Genomic DNA, 21,206 nt, shown 5'->3' on the forward strand with positions numbered 1-21,206 from the left:
CACTAGTAGACAAGTTAGAGGTAATAGAATTTTGTTTACTTTTTTGTCTCTTCTTAAGCACCTGTAATAACATTTTGTCTTAAACTCTGATCCAAAACTGTTTTTAGAGCTTTGCATCATATTTCTATTAAGTTTTTAACACAGTAAAGAAATTTTGACTGCTGACTGCTTAGTCTACTTTTGTTTACTGAGTGCGTTCCATCTGCACAAAATGGTCTTCATATTCTTATAGACACTTTCCAGATGAGGAGGGCTGAACTGAGAAAGTACAGAGACTCACCAAAACTAAGCAGATGCTTTTAGCCAACTGACCCTAAGCCACCAGTCTGTGACTTCAGATTAGTCTGTTCACCATAATGGGTCTCAGTTTTCTCACTCTTTATTGTAAACTACATTTCTCACTGTTTCTGGCAATCTGGCAACTGTAAGAGCCATTATGATTAAGTTCACAGGAACTAGAATTGCCCACAATATAAGTATCTAGGCTTGCCTATGAAGGATTATCTGGATGAGGTTCAGGAAAAAAAAAATTAACTGAGGACAGCACCATAACAAGAGGTAGGGTCCTAGTCTAAAAAGGAGAAGGAGAAAGTGAGCTGAATCCTGATATTTACTGTTTTTTGATTCCTGAGTGTGACTGCCATGTGACCAGCCACCTCCGGCTCCTGCCACCACACATGCCAAGGTGAACTCTATGTCATGGAAGTGGATGCAAATGAACCCATCCTTAAGTCGCTTCGATCAGGTATTTTATCAGAGAAAGGAGACAAGCAACTGACCCAGCAGGTGCACAGCTGCTCCTCTCCCACCAGCCCTGTTTGTCCCTCTGATTCATGGCGTCACTTACACAACAACCACCCACAATGAACTGTCAGGCTATCTTCCAACACACTTTATTTTCCCATCCACAGAGTCTCTATTACCCATCCCAAATTCCATTTGTGAAGTGGCTCTTAACTCTGTCACCTCCTATCCATCAAAATCGCCACTGCTCAGCAGAGCCATGTAGACCATCACCTGGATCCTTGGTAGGTCTTTTACTGTCCCTCATCACTTTCTCGATACCAAGATATAAATATAAGTAAGTGTGAGTTTAACTGTACCAACACAGGTCTTCCAACAGTTTCAATCTGGTAGCATTTTTAAGAAATCTGAAATATCTATAGAATACCTATTCCTGTCCTACACTCTTTGTTTTTGTTTGTTTGGTTTTTGGTATTTGGTTTTTTGAGATAGGGTTTCTCTGTGTAGCTTTGGTGCTTTTCCTAGAACTCACTCTGTACACCAGGCTGGCCTCGAACTCACAGAGATCTGCCTGGCTCTGCCTCCCTCATGTGAGATTAAAGGCGTTCTCCACCACCACCTGGCCTGTCCTACACTCTTTAGAGAAGTATTTAGTATGGAGCCTAGAAGTCTCCACTTTTAAACACCCTCTAGGTGACATTAATATATGCCCTAGTCTTATAACTCCAGTTTTATTATGAACTACCCACAAAAGGTAATTATTACCCTTATTCTTTGTCATTTCAGTTGTTCATTATTCACACAAATTTAAGAAAAAGTATTTTTATTAACACTATAGTTAATGCTGTATGTCTTTTGTCTCCATCTACTTTTACAACTTCATCTCACTTCCTTCAAGATGCAGTATGGCCCAGTCATATTGGAAAATTCATCTCCCTAAGAGTCTTAGGCAGCTTTTATGTGAGCACTAAGGATGTGAACTTGGGTCCTCGCGAGCTCTCTTACTCTTTGAACCATCTCCCCAGGCCCACACCGCTGTCTTAGCCTACATCGTGATTACCTATTATGGTGTGTATTCATGCTTCAACTTCTCTCATGGCACTGAAAATCTCAGAGAGCAGGTTAGTCGTGTTTTGATGCTGTAAAGCTCAAGGGCCATTTCTTCCTCTTTAGGATACAGTGAGAGCAGAGAATGCGATAATGAAAATAAATTGAGTTGAAAGTTTCATTTTTTCTACAATCCATCAGCATATATTCACAAGCCACTGGTACATGCTAGCATACTTACTTTATAATCAACTCTCATTTCTAGTGAATAAATAATAAGTGTTCATTGGAAGAGAAAAATCAACATTATTCTACCAAGGTCACGTACATATCTGTTGCAGTAAGTTTCAGACTAGAAGGCTATATACTTTTGTAGCCATTCTCATCCTTAAGGAATTGTCCCTTGTGATGAATTTACTATAAATAGTATTTTTGGGGAGTTATGGTCCAATCATAAGATCTAAAGGGGACATATATGCTCTCTGTACTTATATGACTAATATGTGAAAAGAAGGAAACCTATATAAAAATCAAAAGTAAATATAGCTATTTCACAATGCTCTGAAAGAAAAATAATCAAATTATTTAGTTCCTGCTGTAGTGAAAAGAACACTGAGCTGTCAGTACAGAAAGCTTGTTCTGAAGGCTTAGGGAAACCCATGTACTCCAAGAGATAACATCCTATGAAAGTTTTCTTGTTTTTAGGTGCCTCAGTGCTCATCTGGTGGAAGGATTTTAATCTCTTCTCTCCTCACTATTTTTCCCTGATATGCCAGTGACAGACAGGTATCTATTAATCACTAGTTTTCCTCATTTAGGCATAGATTATACTTAGTACCAACCTCTTATAATCACCCCTGAAACACTACCAACTAATCCACAACCATGATCAAATTTCTATCACCCCATGACCAGCTTTGAACTCTGTACAGTTAAAGTTCATTAAGGTTCATCTGCTGTGTGAAGGAGACACTCTATGTTGTGATTCGACAGGAAGAGTCTCCTAAAAAGGTTCAAGTGCTGAAAGCCTGAGCTTTACCCTAGCTGAGGAGACTGGATCATTAAGTTACTGGTTTCATATAGCCAAGGATGATTTCACACTGAACAGAGATGAGACCTAGCTGGAGGAAGACCTTGTCTGTGGGCCTCTCTCTCTCTCTCTTTCCCTCTCTCTCTCTTCCTCTCTCTCCATGTATATAGTGATGTTTTGAATAAGAATAGCCTCCATAGGATCATAAATTTGAATGCCAAGTTACAAGGGAGTAGCACTATTTGAGAAGGATTAGCAAGTGTGGCCTTGTTGAGAGTAGATGCAGACTTGTTGGAGGAGTTGTGGACTTGTTGGAGGATGTGTGTCACTGGAGGTGGACTTTGAGGTTTCAAAAGCCTATGCCAGGACTATTTCTCTCTGTGCTCATGGATCAGGATGTAGAACTCTCAGCTACTTCTCCAGTGCCATTTCTTCCCACCACTGTGGTCTCTGCCATGATAATGGACTAAACCTCTGAAACTGTAAACAAGCCTCCAATTAAATGCTTTATTTTATAAGAGTTGCCTTGGTCATGGTGTCTCTTCACAGCAATGGAAAAGTAACTAAGATATCTGCATGTGTGTTTGGGGCGGGGGGTGGGGATGGGGGTATGTTGTTGGAGTAGGTGTGGTCTTGTTGGAGGAGTTGTGGCTGTGTTGGAGGAAGTGTGTCAATGAAGGTGGGCTTTGAGGTTTCATATTTATGTGATGTGATGTGATGTGTGTGTGTGTGTCTTATCTTTTCCCTACCTTTCTTTCCTAGGTTTCCTGGGTGCAATGAGATGATAAAAATAAACCTTTTTACTTTATTAAGTGTTTTCCCCTCAGATAGTTTGTCACAGTGCCAGAAAAGCTAGCTAATAGTCCTAATCCCTTAGCTCCCTCCCAACAGACGAGTGTAAGCTTACCAAGTCTTAAACATGCCTATCTTGTCTGTATATTCTGCACTGTCCTTCTACTTGAACTGGAATAAACCATTTCATCATGCAACAATAAACAAACAAACAAAACATTGTAATGCTTATGATTTTCTAGGAATTATTCCAGCAATTAGAAAAAAATTTCTTTGACTCCATGGTGATTACATTCCACTGGTGAGAGGTAAACAGGAAATTTAAAAAGAAGTAAGTTAAATTGAGAGAATACTATCTATGTGGTTTTAAAAAACATCATGAGGAGAAAAAAATGAAGCAGGAAAAGAGAAAAAAGTATTGAGGGTAGGGACAGAATTTTAAAAGGCGGATAAGGAAACGTCCAGAAAATGTATATCATTTAAGCAAACACCAGAAGCATAAAGTAAGAAACTACATGAACATTTTGTAGGTTTAAACAGAGGGAATGCTTGGCACAAAGATAAAGAAACACAGGTCAGTCTGGCAAGTCTTTGGGAAGTAGTAAAGGGATTAGGTGGGATACTAAAGACTGCTCATGCGTCAGAGTACACTGGGATAAAACAGAGACCATGAGGCCCAGAGGATATACAGTTTGGTGCCATTGTATTGATACTGTCTTTAATTCCGGGCAAGATATGAAAATACTGAAGGATTGAAAACTGATGAGAAATCACAGATTAGTAAGGGTGCTGCATTGAGAAACGGTTTGTGGGAGTGAAGACAGAACTGGAGACACCAGTTAGGAAGGTATTGCAATGACTAGCGAGAGATTATTATTTGAACTAAAATAGTAGTTGTGAGGATTGTTTGTTTCCTGTATACAACTGGAGATGGAGATAGCAGAGGAATTGTGCAGGGAATAATTCAGGTATGACTCCTAGACCCTCAAAGAAAACATGGCTTTACCACAGCTAGGATAGGGATGGAGGCAGTCAGGGCTGTAGATTTAATTTATTCTCTTTTAATTTCTATATATTACTACCAAATTCACTTTCCGTGGCACTGTGTCTCAGTATCAACACTTGTAGAGATTCATGTGCTTAGAGCCTGGAGCTGAGGTACATAATTAGAAGTTAGACTGCTAATGTGTGATGTGATCCACATCAGGTTTCAAACAATTTAAATTATTCCCTTTGGACCATTATAATAGAAAGGAAGTGGTATCATAAATATCCACATATTGGAATATTTGAAAATTTCTGAATACTTGGAAATACAGGACTCATATTAATTATAAACTAGCTCCATATATGATTCACTTGTGAACACTTTTGAACTAACCAATACTAAACTCCTAAATTTCCATTTGAAGGAGGAAATGTGCTGAGACAACTACTTCCTTCATATAGTCATATTCAAGAAAAAAACATTTTAAATGTAAGTTTTGCATTCATAATATTTTAATAAAATAAGTACCTTCTTTCTAACCAAAATATGTAGCAATCAGTGAAAGATACAATTTTATTTTCTCAGAAACCACTGCAACTGTCCATTGTTGTATGGTTCTAATTAGGAATTACTTAGGACATCCTGGTGGTTTCTGTTTTGTTCTGCTTTGCTTTGCTTTTTCATCAAAGCACATGAACATACTTTGGTTTATTCAAATAGAAAAGCACAGACCCAAGGCCGTGGAGAAGCTTGGTTCCCATTTCTTAGGGGAAGGGGAACAATTGCTTGAGTTATCCAAAACTGGGAATACATTTTCAGAAAGTCTTTTAAAAGACGAACATTTGCCTTCTGGTCCCCTGTGGGAATTTGGGGATTGTCTACCTAAGAGTTGTGTTAAGAGCAAATCAAACTATGCCTTGTTAGTCTCTGCTAAGTCCTGTGTCTAATATTGAAACCTTCACGTTAAGGTGACCAACTCTCACTGCAACATAACCTCTTCCGTATCTTCCTCCAAACCAAATTCTACCCAGCCTTCAATGTTGAACCCAAGCCCAACCTTCCTGGAAACTATGACTATTTGCCTTTGCACTCATTTCTCTGTAGGTTCCCATAGCAGTGACTCATTATATCACCCTCTCGGCTATTTAACTCAACACCTGTTTGTAGTATTTTTCATGTTCTTCAAGCCTCTACAGTGTGTCCCCAGTGACACTGCAGACTTCTCAAACCACGTATTCAATTACTCAATCACAGTACCCATGTCTGCACAGCACGTAGACCATAAGAGGCTCTAAGTATGTGCTCCTAATAGATTTACATAACACATGAAACTAGCAATACAGAGACTTCGTATAACAAAGTGAATATTACATTAGTGAGAAGGAGCCCTGACAAGGAAAGGAGTAGAGCAAATAGAGCAGAATCTTAGATCCTGTGTTTTTACTGCCTATTCCTACTAAACTGTTCATAAAGATCTCAACCTTCGTGTAATTCAGAACTACACAGGTGCTTCTCATCATTTTAGATCTCCTGTAAACACCTCTAATTTCATTCTCTTGGTAGTTAACATTTCTTGAATCTATCCATCAGGAATAAACAAGTTATTTGTGATATACTTAACTGAACCAAAATATGCAAGAAAACATGACTCCATAATTTTTTTTTTACTCTGTAACCCAAGCTAGTTTTGAGTTTGTGATCCTCCTGCTTCGCATACCAAATGCTAAGATCATAGGTATACACTACCTTCCCTGATCTTAATTTTTAAAATTTTATGATGCCTTTCATTCCAATTATTAAACACCAACAATTTGTAACTAAAAATTTTGTTGCTCTAAAATTACTAATAGTCAACCTAAAATACGTTCATGAAATAATAAGCTTAATACATACAATGGAAAACAAGCTTTGAATTACTTGGCATTCAAAATAGTAGCTCTAAGTAGCCTTTAAAGACAATTTAATACATAACATATAAAAACACACTCTTAATTCCTAAATCTTGATTCCTGAAGGATTTCTAGACTCCTTTAGAATACAAATTCCCCCAAACACATGCCAGAAATGCTCTAATATGCCCCCAGGAAACCCATGTGATATTTCAAAATCTTGGGGCAAACACAGTAGTATTTGTGGTCAAGCAGATATATCAGACACTATTAACTAAGAGTAGTTTAATTTTGAAAATTTCTGTCATAGAAAACAAGAATCATGCGAAGAATCAATGTGAACAGGAAATGGGGGTAGTGGGGCCACTGTGTCTCAAGGTTTCAAGAGATCATTCTATAACCAAAGGCACACACGTAACCCTAAACTGTAGTTTTTAAAAATCAAATAATAATAATTCTCTCTTATAAGTTATACTATTTTTCTCAAATGGATAATTATTTGCTAGAAGATACTTTTGTGTGTGTGTATAACAAAGCCTCATGTAGTCCAGGCTGGCCTTGAAATTGCTACACAGCCCAGGATGACCTTCACATTTTGATCCTTCTGCCTCCACTTCTGGAGTGCTGAGATTACAGGCAACATCACCAGGCCTGGCTGTACATAGTGCTGGAGATCAAACCTAGAGCTAAGAAGTTTGCCAAATAAACACTCTACTGATTGAGTTACATCCCTAACCCTAAAACATACGCTTATTAAGTCAGCTGGTGTTAATTTTTTAAAGAACATAATTTTTAGGTATTTCTTTTGGCTGAAGGGCATAATAAGAAATTACTTTGACACTAAGAATTTGGTGAGTGAAGAGTGTGAGATTTTCTGCCTTAGCCTCCAGATACTACTCTATTTTCTTTAAATTTAGAATAGACATACATAAATACATATCCACAGAAAGATTGTCCTGTCACCATAGGAATTAGTTATTATTTGGATAGCGTGCAGCTATTCTTAGCTATGTTTCTCAAATAAGAGACTTCTGCCTCTCAGGTACTGTAGCATTCCAGCCTAAAAGTCATATATGAGGATGGTTGTTATTAAGGCCAGTGATCATGAGCTTTCATTGATAATGGATGTAAAGAATTTAGTTACCCTATAGGCAAAATTTAAACTATCTATGAGTTGCAAAACTATTGTATCATTTCATCATATATTGGGAAGGATTATAGCATAGACTAGTCAGAAAATAGGAGTTGTGGCCAGATAAATCACAAATCGTAACTCAGCAGAATTCCTTATCTGTATGCCTTTCAAAATTTTTATGTGCTTCTCATTTTTATAGCCTAAATAAGCAGAGTTTTCTTGTCTCCATGTAATAAGAGTGTCCAGATAAGCTCATTATGAGCAATAAATATAATGATGCATATGCCTACAATATGCCTGACCTTCAGTAAATAGAGCTATTAATAACATATTATATTGTAGAGGAAAACAGCTGTCTCGGCAAGGACTTTGAATCAATTTGTTTTGAACTTCCCCCTATGAATTAGACAGAAATTTTTGGAATGCCCCTTACACTATAAATATTTCATCTGTATTAGACTCGGGAAGTAAACAAGAAAGTTCATCATTCTTCCTAGGAGAGCAATTTTATGCAAGAGTGGTAAACCAATTAAAAGTTAAATTTGAATATAAATATAGGGAACAAAGGTTAACTAATGCATCAGGATAACGTATACCACAAAAATTACAGAATCAAGGAAAAAGATGACAAAACACTTAAAACAGTTCAGTCTTCTTAAATTCGTGATCATAGCTTCAAATAATTAGGATTTTTCTTGATTGTGCTCTGAGATGACAGAGTCTAGATGGGCCCCTGGGCACACCTGTGGGAGATTATCTTGATTATGTTAAATGACATGGGAAGACCCAGTTTAACTGTGTGTTTGCCTGAACTGTATAAAACAGAGAAAGCAAGCTAAGCATTAACATGCATTTGTTATTCTCTGCTTTCTGACTGTGAATATGATGCTTCAGGCTTCTGCTCTTGACTCCCCTACCTTGACGGACTGTGAGCTAGAAGAACCCCATTCTCACTTACGTTGCTGCTGTTGGAATATTTTATTTCAATAGGAAAAGTAACTAGGACACCCTAAGTAGCATTTTCTCTTTCTCTACTTCTTTGCTGACTACGATCATCTAATTAAATTGTATACCAAGAAACTCATGGCTGAGTCTTCTGAAACTTGCAAAGGATATCTACAAAAGAACAAAATAACTTTTATACCAGACTTGGTAAGAGAAGTACTACAGGGTAATAAAAGCAAAAAAGTCACATGAGACTGAAGGAGGAAGAAGCTACAGCTGACAAAAAAAAAAAAAAAAAATTGGGGGATTTCCGGAGAGGAGTTACTTTTCAAATGAGTCAAATATTAGCAAGAACTATGATATGTGGAAACAAACAAAAAAAAAATCACATGGATCTGTAGGAAGACTAGACAAAGAAAGAATAGAGAGATTTAACATTGGACCAAACAGGGAATGCCAAGGAGTTAAAATGACTGAAATATAAATATCCCAAAATAGTCAGTAGGATAGTTTTAATTTTAAAATCGTTATTAAAGTGCCTGAGGATGTAGCTCCATGGTATATCCCTTGCATAGCCTTTACAAGGCTCTGAGTTCCATTCCTAGAACTATAGAAAAAAGATGTATGGTTAGCAACTGAACTGTGGATCCCTCTTGCCTATCCAATTCCCTGACCATTGAACTTCAGTGCTTAACATAACATCAGACATCTAACGTTAAAAAAGGGGGAGGGGGAGGTTACTTCTCCAGAGTGCACCAATAGTAAACATGGAATTAGTTCTACTATTAATAAGTTCTATGGGCCTGAGAATCCAATGCTAACCCCCTTCCAAATCATAGCTGCCTTGTCTCTAAAAGGACTTGCATGGTTTAGATGAGTACTTACAAGATGATGTAACTATAAAATTACTTTTAACAAGTTATTACTCCATTTAATATAATGAAAAATCACAAAGAAGATAGCTTTCCACTTGACCTTCAAATGAGTGACATTTTACTTCAAATTATGGAGATTTTGATAAATGAAGAATCACAGCTTTCATAGTCATATTTAAGCTCATTCCCCAGTTTTTATATTTCCTGCACAATATTGAAAATTCTCCATTTCTGCTTACTGTACACTCTGTTTAGCTGTAAGCTCACAATATGTCATTCCACATAGTGATCTGAAAACCTATAATTATCCAGGACAGAAAGGAGGCAACAAATTCTCCTGCAGAAATGGGTCCATCCTTGGATTCATTTTTGTTTTACTTGACATGCTTGTTTTCAAAAGTTAGCCTTTTCTATATATCTATATCTCTTGCCAAGACACTTAAACCTTATAAAATTCATGAGATAATTATTTTTAGACATAAATACTAAGGAAGTGGCCCAGGACAAACCCTTCCTTCAGTTTAGTTCACAGCATGAGAGTTTGGAAACTACAAAGCAGCCTACCATGGTGACCCAAGTGAATAAGAACAGACAGTACAGCTGAGTCCTGCATGGACTGAATATAAATGCTGTTCTCATAAGTTGGGTCTTCTCAGATGTCACTGTCATGTAGAAGATGAAACTTCTCCATGGTGAAGAAACAGTCTATCTGCAAATATGATGTTTTACATTGCATTTGTTGAATTTGGAGTTGGGTCTTGTGATGACAAGCAGACTCAGTCAAGTTTTACACACACACACACACACACACACACACACACACACACACACATACACATTTCCGTTAGGCAAATACACTATTTCTGCCCTTCTGTGAGCAAGTCCCTTGCTTCTTTGATTCTTGACCTTCATTAGTATAAAATGACTTTGATACTATCTTCTCTATCTACATGAAGATCAAGCAGGAAATGTATATAAAAGTAGTTTATACTAATGGCAACTATCATAATAAGAATAAAAATAGTAATGTGTTTATTATGTGTCAGGAGTGTTCATGAATTAACTCATTTATTTCTTATAACAACTCTAACAGATACAAGTTCTGTTGCCCTCATCTTACAGACAAGGCAGAGGATATGAAACTTGTATGTCAAGACTCACAATTAAGAAAGTTAGGGAAAACTATCATGTATTACCTACAGTGCAGGCAAGGTGAGGCTATGATATTAACATTGGTGGAGGCTGAAAGAAAGAACATCTTCCAAATGTGATATCATAGACAAATAAAATAATTGCTATTTTATGGGTGGAACACCTGAGGTCCAGTAAGATTTCATGACTTGACCAATATTATATTATATTTTCATCATATATAATCCATACTACATATAGAATGTATCTGAAACACTGTACTGTTAAACCAGAGGAAGTAGAGAGAAGCTACTAGGAAAGGTGGGGAGGGGCATGGTCAACAGCCATGTTTTAAATTGTGACACTACCATATGCCAGCTATTTTACTAGGAAATTAAATGTCTTTGGACAACCATAAGAATAGGTGCTTAAAGGATGGTACCTGCTAGGTCTGCAATTGTCTTAATTCCTAAAGCTGTGTCCCAGAGTACATCAGATGCTTCAAGGAGAATTATTCATGTCTCTGAATGGGCTAATGTGGCAATTGCTGGTATCAGGTTTGGAGAGTAGTTAGAAAAAGAAGTCTCAAGTGTAAACTTTTTTTCATTGTTGATGTATATAGATAAGGGGAAATATAAACTCACATCTGAGCCAATGATAAAATTTTCAAAAAAATTTTTTCATTCATTCATTTCCATTTTCTCCATACTGGTATCTAATAACATCCAAAAAATTATGGGAGAAAATAAAGGATTACCGAATAACTAAAGAAAGGGAAAGGTGGGGAACAAGTGGGAAGAGTAGGGAAGGGGAAAGGATAAGCAAAATGTATCATATGAAGAAAATCTATTTTTAATAAAAGGAAAAATGAAAGAAGAAGGTTAGGATTATCTACCAACCAAAGAAAGGAAGAGGGCCTTATTCACAAGAACTCACAGGTACTCACAGGCTGGTGGACTTGCAGAACATAGTATGATTTCAAATCACAGAATAGGCACAATCCTGCCTGTCCACTGTTAACAGGTTCATCTTGGACAAAATAACATCTTTGACTCTACCAAGAACATCTGAACAGAGTTGACCCAGATGCTCCCTTGTGGTGTACTTGCTCAGATCTGGAGCAAACACTGTTCCCTGTGTGGTTTGGGGGAAATTACCTTGTTTCACAAGCCCTTAATGTCTTGAAACTTTCAGATTGGCTACTCAAAGTGACTATTAGATACATATCATGGGAATACAAATGAGGCCTTATATCACTGAATCAAATAAAACGCAAAGTCTACCTAGGGGGAAAAATAAAAACCTTTAACATAAGCTAGTATCATATTGGGCCAGAGTAAGTCCTTTCCATCTCATCAGGAGTGTCAAGGTTGAAGATAATCTCAATGGGCAAAGTAATTACCTAACACGCACAAGTCCCTTAATTTTGTTCCCAATATTGTATAAACCGAATATGGTAGCAATTGCATGTAACCTCAGCATTTGGGAAGTATAAGAAGATGAGACGTTTCAATCATCTTTAGCTTCACAGTGAGTTCAAGAGTAATCTGGGCTACATTGTCTCAACAACAAAACAAAACAAGGGGAGGGACTAGAGAAATGGCTCAGCAGTTAGGAGCCCTGTCTGCACTTGCAAAGGACCTACCTGAGTTCAATTCCCAGCACTCATTTGGTAGCTCAAAATTATCTGTAACTCCAGTTTCAGAGGATCCAATGCTCTCTTCTGGCTTCTGTGTTCAATGCATACTCATTGTGTACAGACATATGTGCAGATAAAACATCCATACACATAAAATAATGTTTTTGTTTATAAGTTAAAAGAAAAGAATTTGAAAATTCTCGAAACTTGCTTGCTCAAAACTTAACTATGCTGATACACAGCATAGTTAAGAAAAACAGGATGACATTTTGTGACTTGAGTGTACTAGAAGACATACTAACCTAACTTGAATCTGAGTGAAGAGTTAAGGTTGGATTTCACATCACCTTATAGCCCAATATATTTTGAAACATTTATGTTACAACCATCCTATCCCCAGTTACCTAGCTTTTTACCTAAAAAAGCTTTCAACCTCTAACTCAGTAGTTCAGGGCCTTTGAGTTTGAGGCTCTCAAAGAAAGAGTGAACTGGGCATTACCACGAGGATGAATGCCATTCTGCCTGTCAAATGGATCTCAGATCCTTGAGACTTTCTACTTGCACAGACTTCTGTAATTATAGCCTTCACCACAACTTTGGTCTGAAACTATGGCTTAGAAATGCACTCCCAAGTCTGGGAGTTAAATTTTTCTGACAGCAAGTTTGGAACTTAACCTGCTTTATGCTGCAAAATGGGTGAGACTAAAAAATGATACTGGCATTTGAAGACAGGATATATGTGGGCTATAGGAATTGCATCTTATGAGGATTTAATTGCTACATGTATACCATGTTCCTCTTGTTTCATCTGTGTAATTGTTCAGAAAGTGGTAATTTAATGAGCTCCTGGATAGTAGGCATTATTGTCTTTACCTTGAACTATTGGTTATGCTTCTCCAATTTGGTGGAATAAAACACACTCCCTGTTTATAGATAAGAAAAATAAAACAGATTGGGGGATTTGTCAATAATCACATAATACATATGAAATAAAGCAAGATTCAGAAGGAGGTATTCCACAGTAGGTATCCCATTCTAGAATTTGAGCTCAGAATCATTATACCTTTCTCATCCTCCCATTTGGAAGAGGAAACTAAAACTCACAGATGTTTAACAAGGCTAGAGACATAATATTACTAGGACTTGAAATTAGTGCTAGTAACAGCTCCATCTTTTAAACAGTAAGCTATTCTAAACTGAGATCCTGGGGGCTTTGGTGCAGTCAGAAGACACCTCAAACACTAAAACACGCAGCAACAGAATCCACAGACTTGGAGGAAAACTTCGAAAGACTCTAGTTGATGCCATCTTCAAGTCTCCAACAGCTCATGTTTCTCTAAATCTGCTAAAGACTCCAAACTATGAACTTGTCTACACTAGCCTTATCATAAGACCTGGCAAAGCTCATGGTTACAAAAGCCCTGGCTCTCAAGACCAGAAATGTCCTTTCAGGAATCTTCTTCCTTGGTTCTCATTTCTAGTCATGACAAAATGTTTGCAGTCAAATGCACTAGCTGAAATGAACGTATTTTCTGAACAAGTATTGTTTACTTTAGATCTGGCACCTATCAAAGGGTTCTTGGTGCCCCAAACCATGAACAAAGATTAAGTAGGCTATTTGAAGTGGACCATGGAGAATCTCATTGGAGCTTAAAACTTCTGAACTGGAAGATGCTGAGCCATTACTACCTTGCAGCTTAACAAGGATGCTGCTGATCAGGTAGGTGACTAAGCATCTAGAATAAGAAGCTAGTCATGCCCAGGTTACAAGCAGAAAAGTAGGACTCACTCTTGAATGAAAACTGCCTCCTCAGTTTTCACTGTGCCTATGAGCTGGTATACCTGTTAGTCAAATTCTGGTTTCAAACACCATAAAAATGTTTACCAGATTTTGGATTTCTCAAAGAATATACCAGGATCAAATCAAGAAATCTTAAAAGCAAATGCCATGAACATTATCACAACCCCCACCCCTCTTCACCACCGCCATCTCTGACACTGGGGAGGCAGTAGCAAGTGGATCTCTATGAGTTTGAGGTCAGCTTGGTCTACATAGGGAATTCCAGGCTAGTCACAGTTAGATGGTAAGACCCTGTCTCAGAAAAAAACAGTTGTCCTAAAACACATACACAGTCTCCTTTCTGAGATAGACTATGGAGAGAGAGCCAGAGATATAAAGGGATGGAGAAGAGGGGAGTGGTATGGGAAGAGATAGTTTGTCCTAGATGTATACAAAATCAACAATCTCAAACTTTCTTGACTGAAGAGATGACCATAGTAGTGAAATTTGGAATAACCTAAATTCCTGAAACTCAAGAATGGACAAACAAGAGTTAACCTGAAACAATCCTGTTCCCTCTTAAGTTTCCTGGGGGCTTCCCCTCTGCTGGCCAGAATGAAGGCCACGTGGGAAACTCTGGACTGAGTCCGGGCTACTTGTGTCCAGAAAAGGACTAGAATGGAAACAGAAGGGCGCTATAGTCTTCTGGGTCCCAGCCACAGACTGACTGCTCTGAACCCAGGAATCCCAGAGGAAAGTGGAAGAACCAGCTTGTGCTATGGCCACAGAACACCCAGTGAGAGCGAAGTTACTTCAAGTTGCAGCTAGGGTTGGGTAAGAATCCAACAGAAACAACAGCAAAACCAAGAAAACACTTTCTTTTCTTTGAAAGTAGGTTTCCAAGCCACTAGCCAAAGTTTCCTAGAGTGGACCACTCTGGCGATCTGGATCTCCTACTTGATTGCACGCCAGGATCCCAGAACTGGAAATCAGCTGAAAAGTCACTCTCCACTCCCCCAACCCCTCCCCTTTGCGCGCGCTGCTCAGAGCGCTCACCTGCAATGTCCCAGAGCTGCAAGCGCACTACGGTCTCTGGGTCCCAGTGGAGCACTTTCAGCGCGAAGTCCACACCAATGGTGGCCCGGTAGTGCGAGGAGAAGTTCTGGTGCACGTAGCGCTTGATGATGCTGGTCTTGCCCACACCCAGGTCGCCGATCACCAGCAGCTTGTACAGATGCTCCTTGTGCGGGGCCTGCATCCTGGAGACCCGTCGGACTTGCAGAGCCTGGAGCCTGCCCTGGGAAGCGCAGCCGGGGCTTGGGCGCAGGAGGAGACCCAAGCGCTGTCTGGGCGCGTAGGCCGGGCGTGCTGGTGCAGGCTGGGGAGCTGGGGCGGAACTCCTCCCTCGGGGTTAATCCTCCTTCCTACACTGCGGTCTCCAAAGTGGGAGGAGACAGGAGCGACTCCTGGGACTACAAGCTAAAGGACCTGAGTGCTATTGACAATTCCAGCTCTTATTTGCACAGCACTTCATACCTTTTGCAGAGAGTTTTCTCGCCTTTCGTCCAGGGCACAAACTTGTAAGCCGTGGGGTTTGTTTTCCATTATTCTACCAGGCAGAGAACTGAGTGTCAAAAATACCCGGGTCTTCTGAGGTTCCGGAGCCCTGCTGCCACCCACACTGTGGTGTGAGGTTGGGGAACGCCATGAGAAATACCAGTGTAGAAGGCTCAACTCTTCGGTTTGGGTTGAGCCAGGCCCCTGAAACTGAATGACATTGGGCAACCCTTTGAGCTCCTCAGCCTGGATGTCTGTAAAATGGTAATGCTCTTAGCACCTTTTCACCTATTAAACTGTTAATGACCTTAATGTACCCCCTCCCCGTGAGATGAAATGTTGAGGGTTTGCTAAACTTTCAGCCTCCACTCCCATCCTAAGGCATCCCAGCTATACTGACCGACTAGACAGCATGAGATCTTATCATTCATTATAAGTAGCAACAAATGTTTATAAATCCTCTCACATACGCCACTTATTCATCCTGGCAGTCCTAAAAATCAGTGTAATTTTTCTTCCTCTTTTACAAATGAGGAGCCCCGAGAACTGGATATACCTCACAAGTGTAAAGCAAACACCCGTTTCAAACCCTAGTCCGGCTGGCATCAACACCTTCTTTCTTACTCTTTCACACATAATGGTGTGCTCTATGCAGATATCTGTGTGCTTGTGGGAATATAAAAAGAATCACAGACCCACAGCGAGATAAATGCACCCGTAAAATGGGAAAAAGAATGTGGAAACTCTGTGTGGGCTTGGCTGTTTATTTAGGGAGGCCAGAAAAGGTCTTCCTGGGCAGGTGAGTATTCCCTGAGGAGCTTAAGGAAGTGAGGAAAGGAACATGCGGATATTGGGGATCAGCATTTCTTGTCAAAATGAGTAATTTTTGTACTCATTACGCTCAGAAGGGAAGGGAGCTCAGTCTGAGTAATCTTATTTCATCTTTACATTCCTTTATGAAGTGAGAAATTTGTGCAGCTATAAAGGAGGAAAGCAAGATTGAGAGCTGCCCTCCCAAGGTACCATATAGCTAGAGAGTATAAGAAATGAGATGTAAACTATGTAAAACAGTGGATGAAAAGTTTGCTACGGCCAAAGTCTTTCTGCTCTGCTTCTCTGAAATTACATAATACTTTCACCTTCAGCCTCCATTAGCCCTTCATGAGCAGAGAGATCCTTTCCTGGGTGACTACACACATGCACCTATATGAACTTTGGTTTTCAGAACAAAAGAAAATAATAATGTCTAAATGACCTGAGGTGTGTGTGTGTGTGTGTGTGTGTGTGTGTGTGTGTGTGTGTGTATGGTGTGTATGTGTGTATGGTGTGTGTATGGTGTGTGTGTATGGTGTGTGTGTGTAGTAGGTGCCGATTAACTGTGACTAAATGACAGCTCTTAATGGGAAATGACAGGCAAGTTTTAACTCTGTCAGTATGGGTTTCTCAGCTTTGTTTCTCCTTACAGGAGAATTCAGAAGCTTTGCTCATAATGGAACACTTAAGGGAAGATGTGTAGAACCATTCTGGCTTCTTTGTTGAAAATGCGTAGGTATCTGGGTAAGCATCATCCATTGGTTTCCACATACACAATGCGCAGATTATATCTAACAAGTAAGAGAAACATTCTGCCTGCTGACAGAATTGTCCAATACTGTATCTTCACTTCCCAGGAAGAGCCTAGGGAACTGGAAGTACTTAAACCTTTTTATCATCAACAAAATCAGAGATTCTGACAAAATAAGACCCTTGCCAGATCCCAAACCACACCTCTGTAGATATGGAAACAAACAAACAGACAAACAAACAAACAAACAAACCTTATTGTAGGCAAAGATCTGATGGAAGAAACTAGCAGATGGGTAGAATTTTGAGACACAATATGGCCCATCCCTCACTATTTCACCTGCCCCAACATATTTGCAGGCCCCGGCCTGTTTCCCAAGCCAGATACCAGCTGTGTCATCTTGACCTTGATCTGATCTCTCCTGGTTAGGAACACTTTGGGACATTAGATATTCAAATGTATGATTTAGGACAGGTGGAACAAGACTCAGGACTTCTGGAGCCAATGTGTATAAAAATGGACGGCGGGGTGGGGGTGGGGGTACCTCTTTAAGCAAAAGAACACAAAGTTAAAACTTAAAAAGTAGGTCTAGGGCCATGGAAGGAGCCCTGCCATGTCTGTTTAGATGACCTTCTCAGGAACTGTACCCAACTAGAGTTATCAGGCACTCTGACTAGGCAGGACTTGTGTGTAATTTGTTTCCATAGGTATTCATTGTAGTCTTATGACAATTCCTCATAATGGGAAGACATTACTCTCAGTTTCTTTTTAAACCCTTTAGACTTCAGTGGCATGGGAAGTACAGGCTAGCAGTCCAGTGAAACCTAACTAGGTCCCTGAACCTGTAAGGGCACCATCTCAATATCATATTTGCATCAGGGAAACCGGTTTTTCCCAGTGACTCTCCACACATCCCTGGCACTGTTTTCATGCTGTTATGATGTTCCTCTTGCCAAACCACTGCACACCCTCTCCCCAGCAACAGAAAGGCAGATGACTCAAGTCATAAAGTTGTGAGACTACAAAGTACTCCCAGTTCAAGGCCTTCATGATATCCCAGAAAGCACAGTGGCAGCTGTCTCTGTCTCCAGTCACATGCTGTCCAGTGTGGATACAAAAGCTTTCACTTATTAAATGGAAAACCTAATTTAAATTATTGGAAATTGCTTTGCAAATATAAACTTGAAAGGCCAATCCCTTTTGCTTCTCTCTGGGGTTGCCAAATTAGATGAAGCTCCGAAAAGTTACTTTATTTGCTTTTGCCATTAAAAGAACCACAGGGAGTTACTTGTTAGGTTATATGAGCTCTTAATTATTGCATCAAAGAAATACTTAAAGGACTGCAAGATAGAGTTGGTCCCAGAGGCTTTGTTGTAGGAAAGGTAAGCTAAATTTTCTTAGATTAACACAAGGAAGATATCATAAAGAAGGTGGGCTTTTGCTCTACAAGGGACCTTTGAAGAGATGACCATATAATTTATTATCCAAAATCGGATCTCTTGGGAACAGAAAGGTACATTACTAATAATTACACCAAATAAAAGGAATGAGCCAAGGCACTCTTCAAATATATTCATTCCTGAGGCAAAAGCAGGGAGTTAAAGATCTGAGATCTGCATTTACCAGTGGCATCTGAAAACCTCCTAAAGCAGGATTTCAACAAATGAAGCTGCAAAGTTAAGGCTGCAGTTTGTTATTCTGTTATCTTCAAAGAGTTCCCCTTTTATCCGCTAGGCTTGTCTGAAACCTGTTCTTCTCAAACCTGTGCTCACTTGTAATGGGCATTAGTTATATCCAGCATTGATTCAGGAATGCAGCAGTTCTCTACAAGTGGACATTAACATTCAGATTATTTGGAGAGAGGCCCAGGTGGATTTAGTGTTGAAAGTGCTTCAAATAAACACATTTCCATCAGTAAAAATTCTGATGTTGGAATGTTTTTCCTCCAAAAGCTTATAAAAAATCATTTAGCAATTATTATCAGAAATTAACTGCAGTTGAGGTTTTGAACTCTCAATTAGTCTACATCAGGAAAATCTGATTCAGTCCTAAATCATTTTAGGTTATAGATTCATTGAAAGAATTATGTTTGTAGCTGCATGTGTTAGGCTTGCATTGGACAGATCTGTGGGACCTTGATCCTCTGTCCTTTCTTACCTGCTCAACATGGATGAGGAGACATAAGCTATGGAACAGCTGAAAGGCAAGTATGTGAGAAGTACATGCATCAAAACATTCCAAATGGAGTCAAATTTAAAGTTCTTTACACTTTTTTTTTTAGCTGAATTTATTCAAGCCTCATAATTATCCTGGAGAAAGTACCTTCTCTTTATTTGAGCAAATTAGGCATTAAATCACTTAAACTATCACCCCAGAGTCACAGTAACATACTGTGAATTTCAATACATAGCTCCAACAATTGTTTTTTTTTTTTGTATGTACCACATTTCTTCAGCATCTGACAAGATATAGATCCAAATTTCTTCTCCAGATTTTTTTGTGCTACACTATCCTATATTCAGGCTACACAGAAAAGAATTTGTTCTATTCCTAGTTTACAAAGCTTACAAAATGGTAAGTTTAATGATAAAAATATATATTCCACACTTGCTCAAAAAATACAAATAGCATTCTTTTTATTTGAACAGTGATCCAACCTCGTATCTATAGCAAACATGTGCCAGGGTATCTTCTTCCATTGCTCCCAGAGAAGGCAGTAACATTATGATCCTGAGGATAGATATTCAGTGTTGAGTGAGCCCTGAGTCTGCACAAGTAACGATATAAGAAGTCATGCAATGTAGCCAGAAGGACAAAATTATGCCAGAAAAACTATTGATACATTATTAAAGCATCAAAGATATTTACATGAAAAACACTACATTGGACACCTTTTTTTAAACTTTTATTGATTCTTGGTGGATTTCACATCATGTATTCTAATCCCACTTATCTCCTCATCTCCTGGAATCTGCCCTCTGCCCTTGCAACCTCCCCCTCCAAACAAAACCAAATTTAAAGGAAAAGCCAAAAATCAAACAAAACAAAGAGACAAAACAGAACAAAAACTACCATCATACAATGGACAGTTTTAGGGTAAAGGTCAAAACAAGGATCTCACTTCTATCTGAAGAGTAGGAAAGACATAAGCCCCTACCATCAAAATGCACCCATTCTGATTAAGCTACCAACATGGTCCTCTACCTACTCTGAACATTTCTGAAACTCCTTCATGTAGCATGAATCTTAAAAGGTCTTATTAATTAAATCAAACCTAAGGCCAGTTATTGTGGTGAATGCTGGAAGATCAGAGAAGCAGAACAAGCCACAGCCACCTCACCTTGCCAATTCCTCAGCTGATCCTGTTTCCTCAGACTGGATGCCTCTCAGCTGAACTGTGCTGCTCAAAGCCTAAAAGCTTAACGAGCCAAAAGCTTCTAGTTTCTGGTCTTGATGCCTTATATACTTTTCTGCTTTCTGCCATCACTACCTGGGATTAAAGGCTCACTTTCTGGGATTAAAGGCTTGAGTCACCATGCTTGGCTGTATCCTTGAACACACAGAGATCCAGGTAGATCTCTGCCTCTGGAATGCTAGGATTAAAGGCGTGTGCTACCACTGTCTATCCTCTATGTTTAATATTGTGACTGTTCTGTTCTCTGACCCCAGATAAGTTTATTAGCGTGCACAATATTTCAGGGAACACAATACCACCACACCTTCAATGGCAACTTCTTTTCTTTTATGTCTGTCTAGTATTTTGCTGTTTTCTATCCTTTGGATCCTATCTCTCTTTACTTGAACTCATTCACTCTGTTACAGTTTATCAAATTAGTGCAAAGATTAAGTTTTCATTCAAGTTCTACCACTACCAAGTAGTAAGACCTTAGTAACTTAATTTCTGTAGCTATGTTCCTTCCTACATACAATGAGAACAGTAATGACTTTTACATAATAAATTCTTTTAGAAGACTAAATGAAAAATGCAATAAAGCATTTTTCATAATTCCTGGCCCAAGATATACACAAAAAAGAAAATGTTAAACTATCAAATGTTTGGCTGATAGTTTCTGCAGCTGCATTTTAAACC

At 39.0% G+C, this 21,206-nt stretch overlaps 1 protein-coding gene across 1 annotated transcript in view; it reads right to left on the bottom strand.

Moving 5' to 3' along the window:
- Window positions 1-15,357, bottom strand: part of Rab38 (RAB38, member RAS oncogene family) — a 59,002-nt gene extending 43,645 nt beyond the window's left edge. The window contains exon 1 of the mRNA XM_059253222.1: window positions 15,052-15,357. Coding sequence (XP_059109205.1) covers window positions 15,052-15,253 — 202 coding nt within the window. The 5' untranslated portion in view covers window positions 15,254-15,357. The remainder of the gene's footprint in view (window positions 1-15,051) is intronic.
- Between the last annotated feature and the right edge of the window lie 5,849 nt (window positions 15,358-21,206).

This window comes from Peromyscus eremicus, chromosome 1, assembly GCF_949786415.1.
Source record: "Peromyscus eremicus chromosome 1, PerEre_H2_v1, whole genome shotgun sequence".
NCBI lineage: Eukaryota > Metazoa > Chordata > Mammalia > Rodentia > Cricetidae > Peromyscus > Peromyscus eremicus.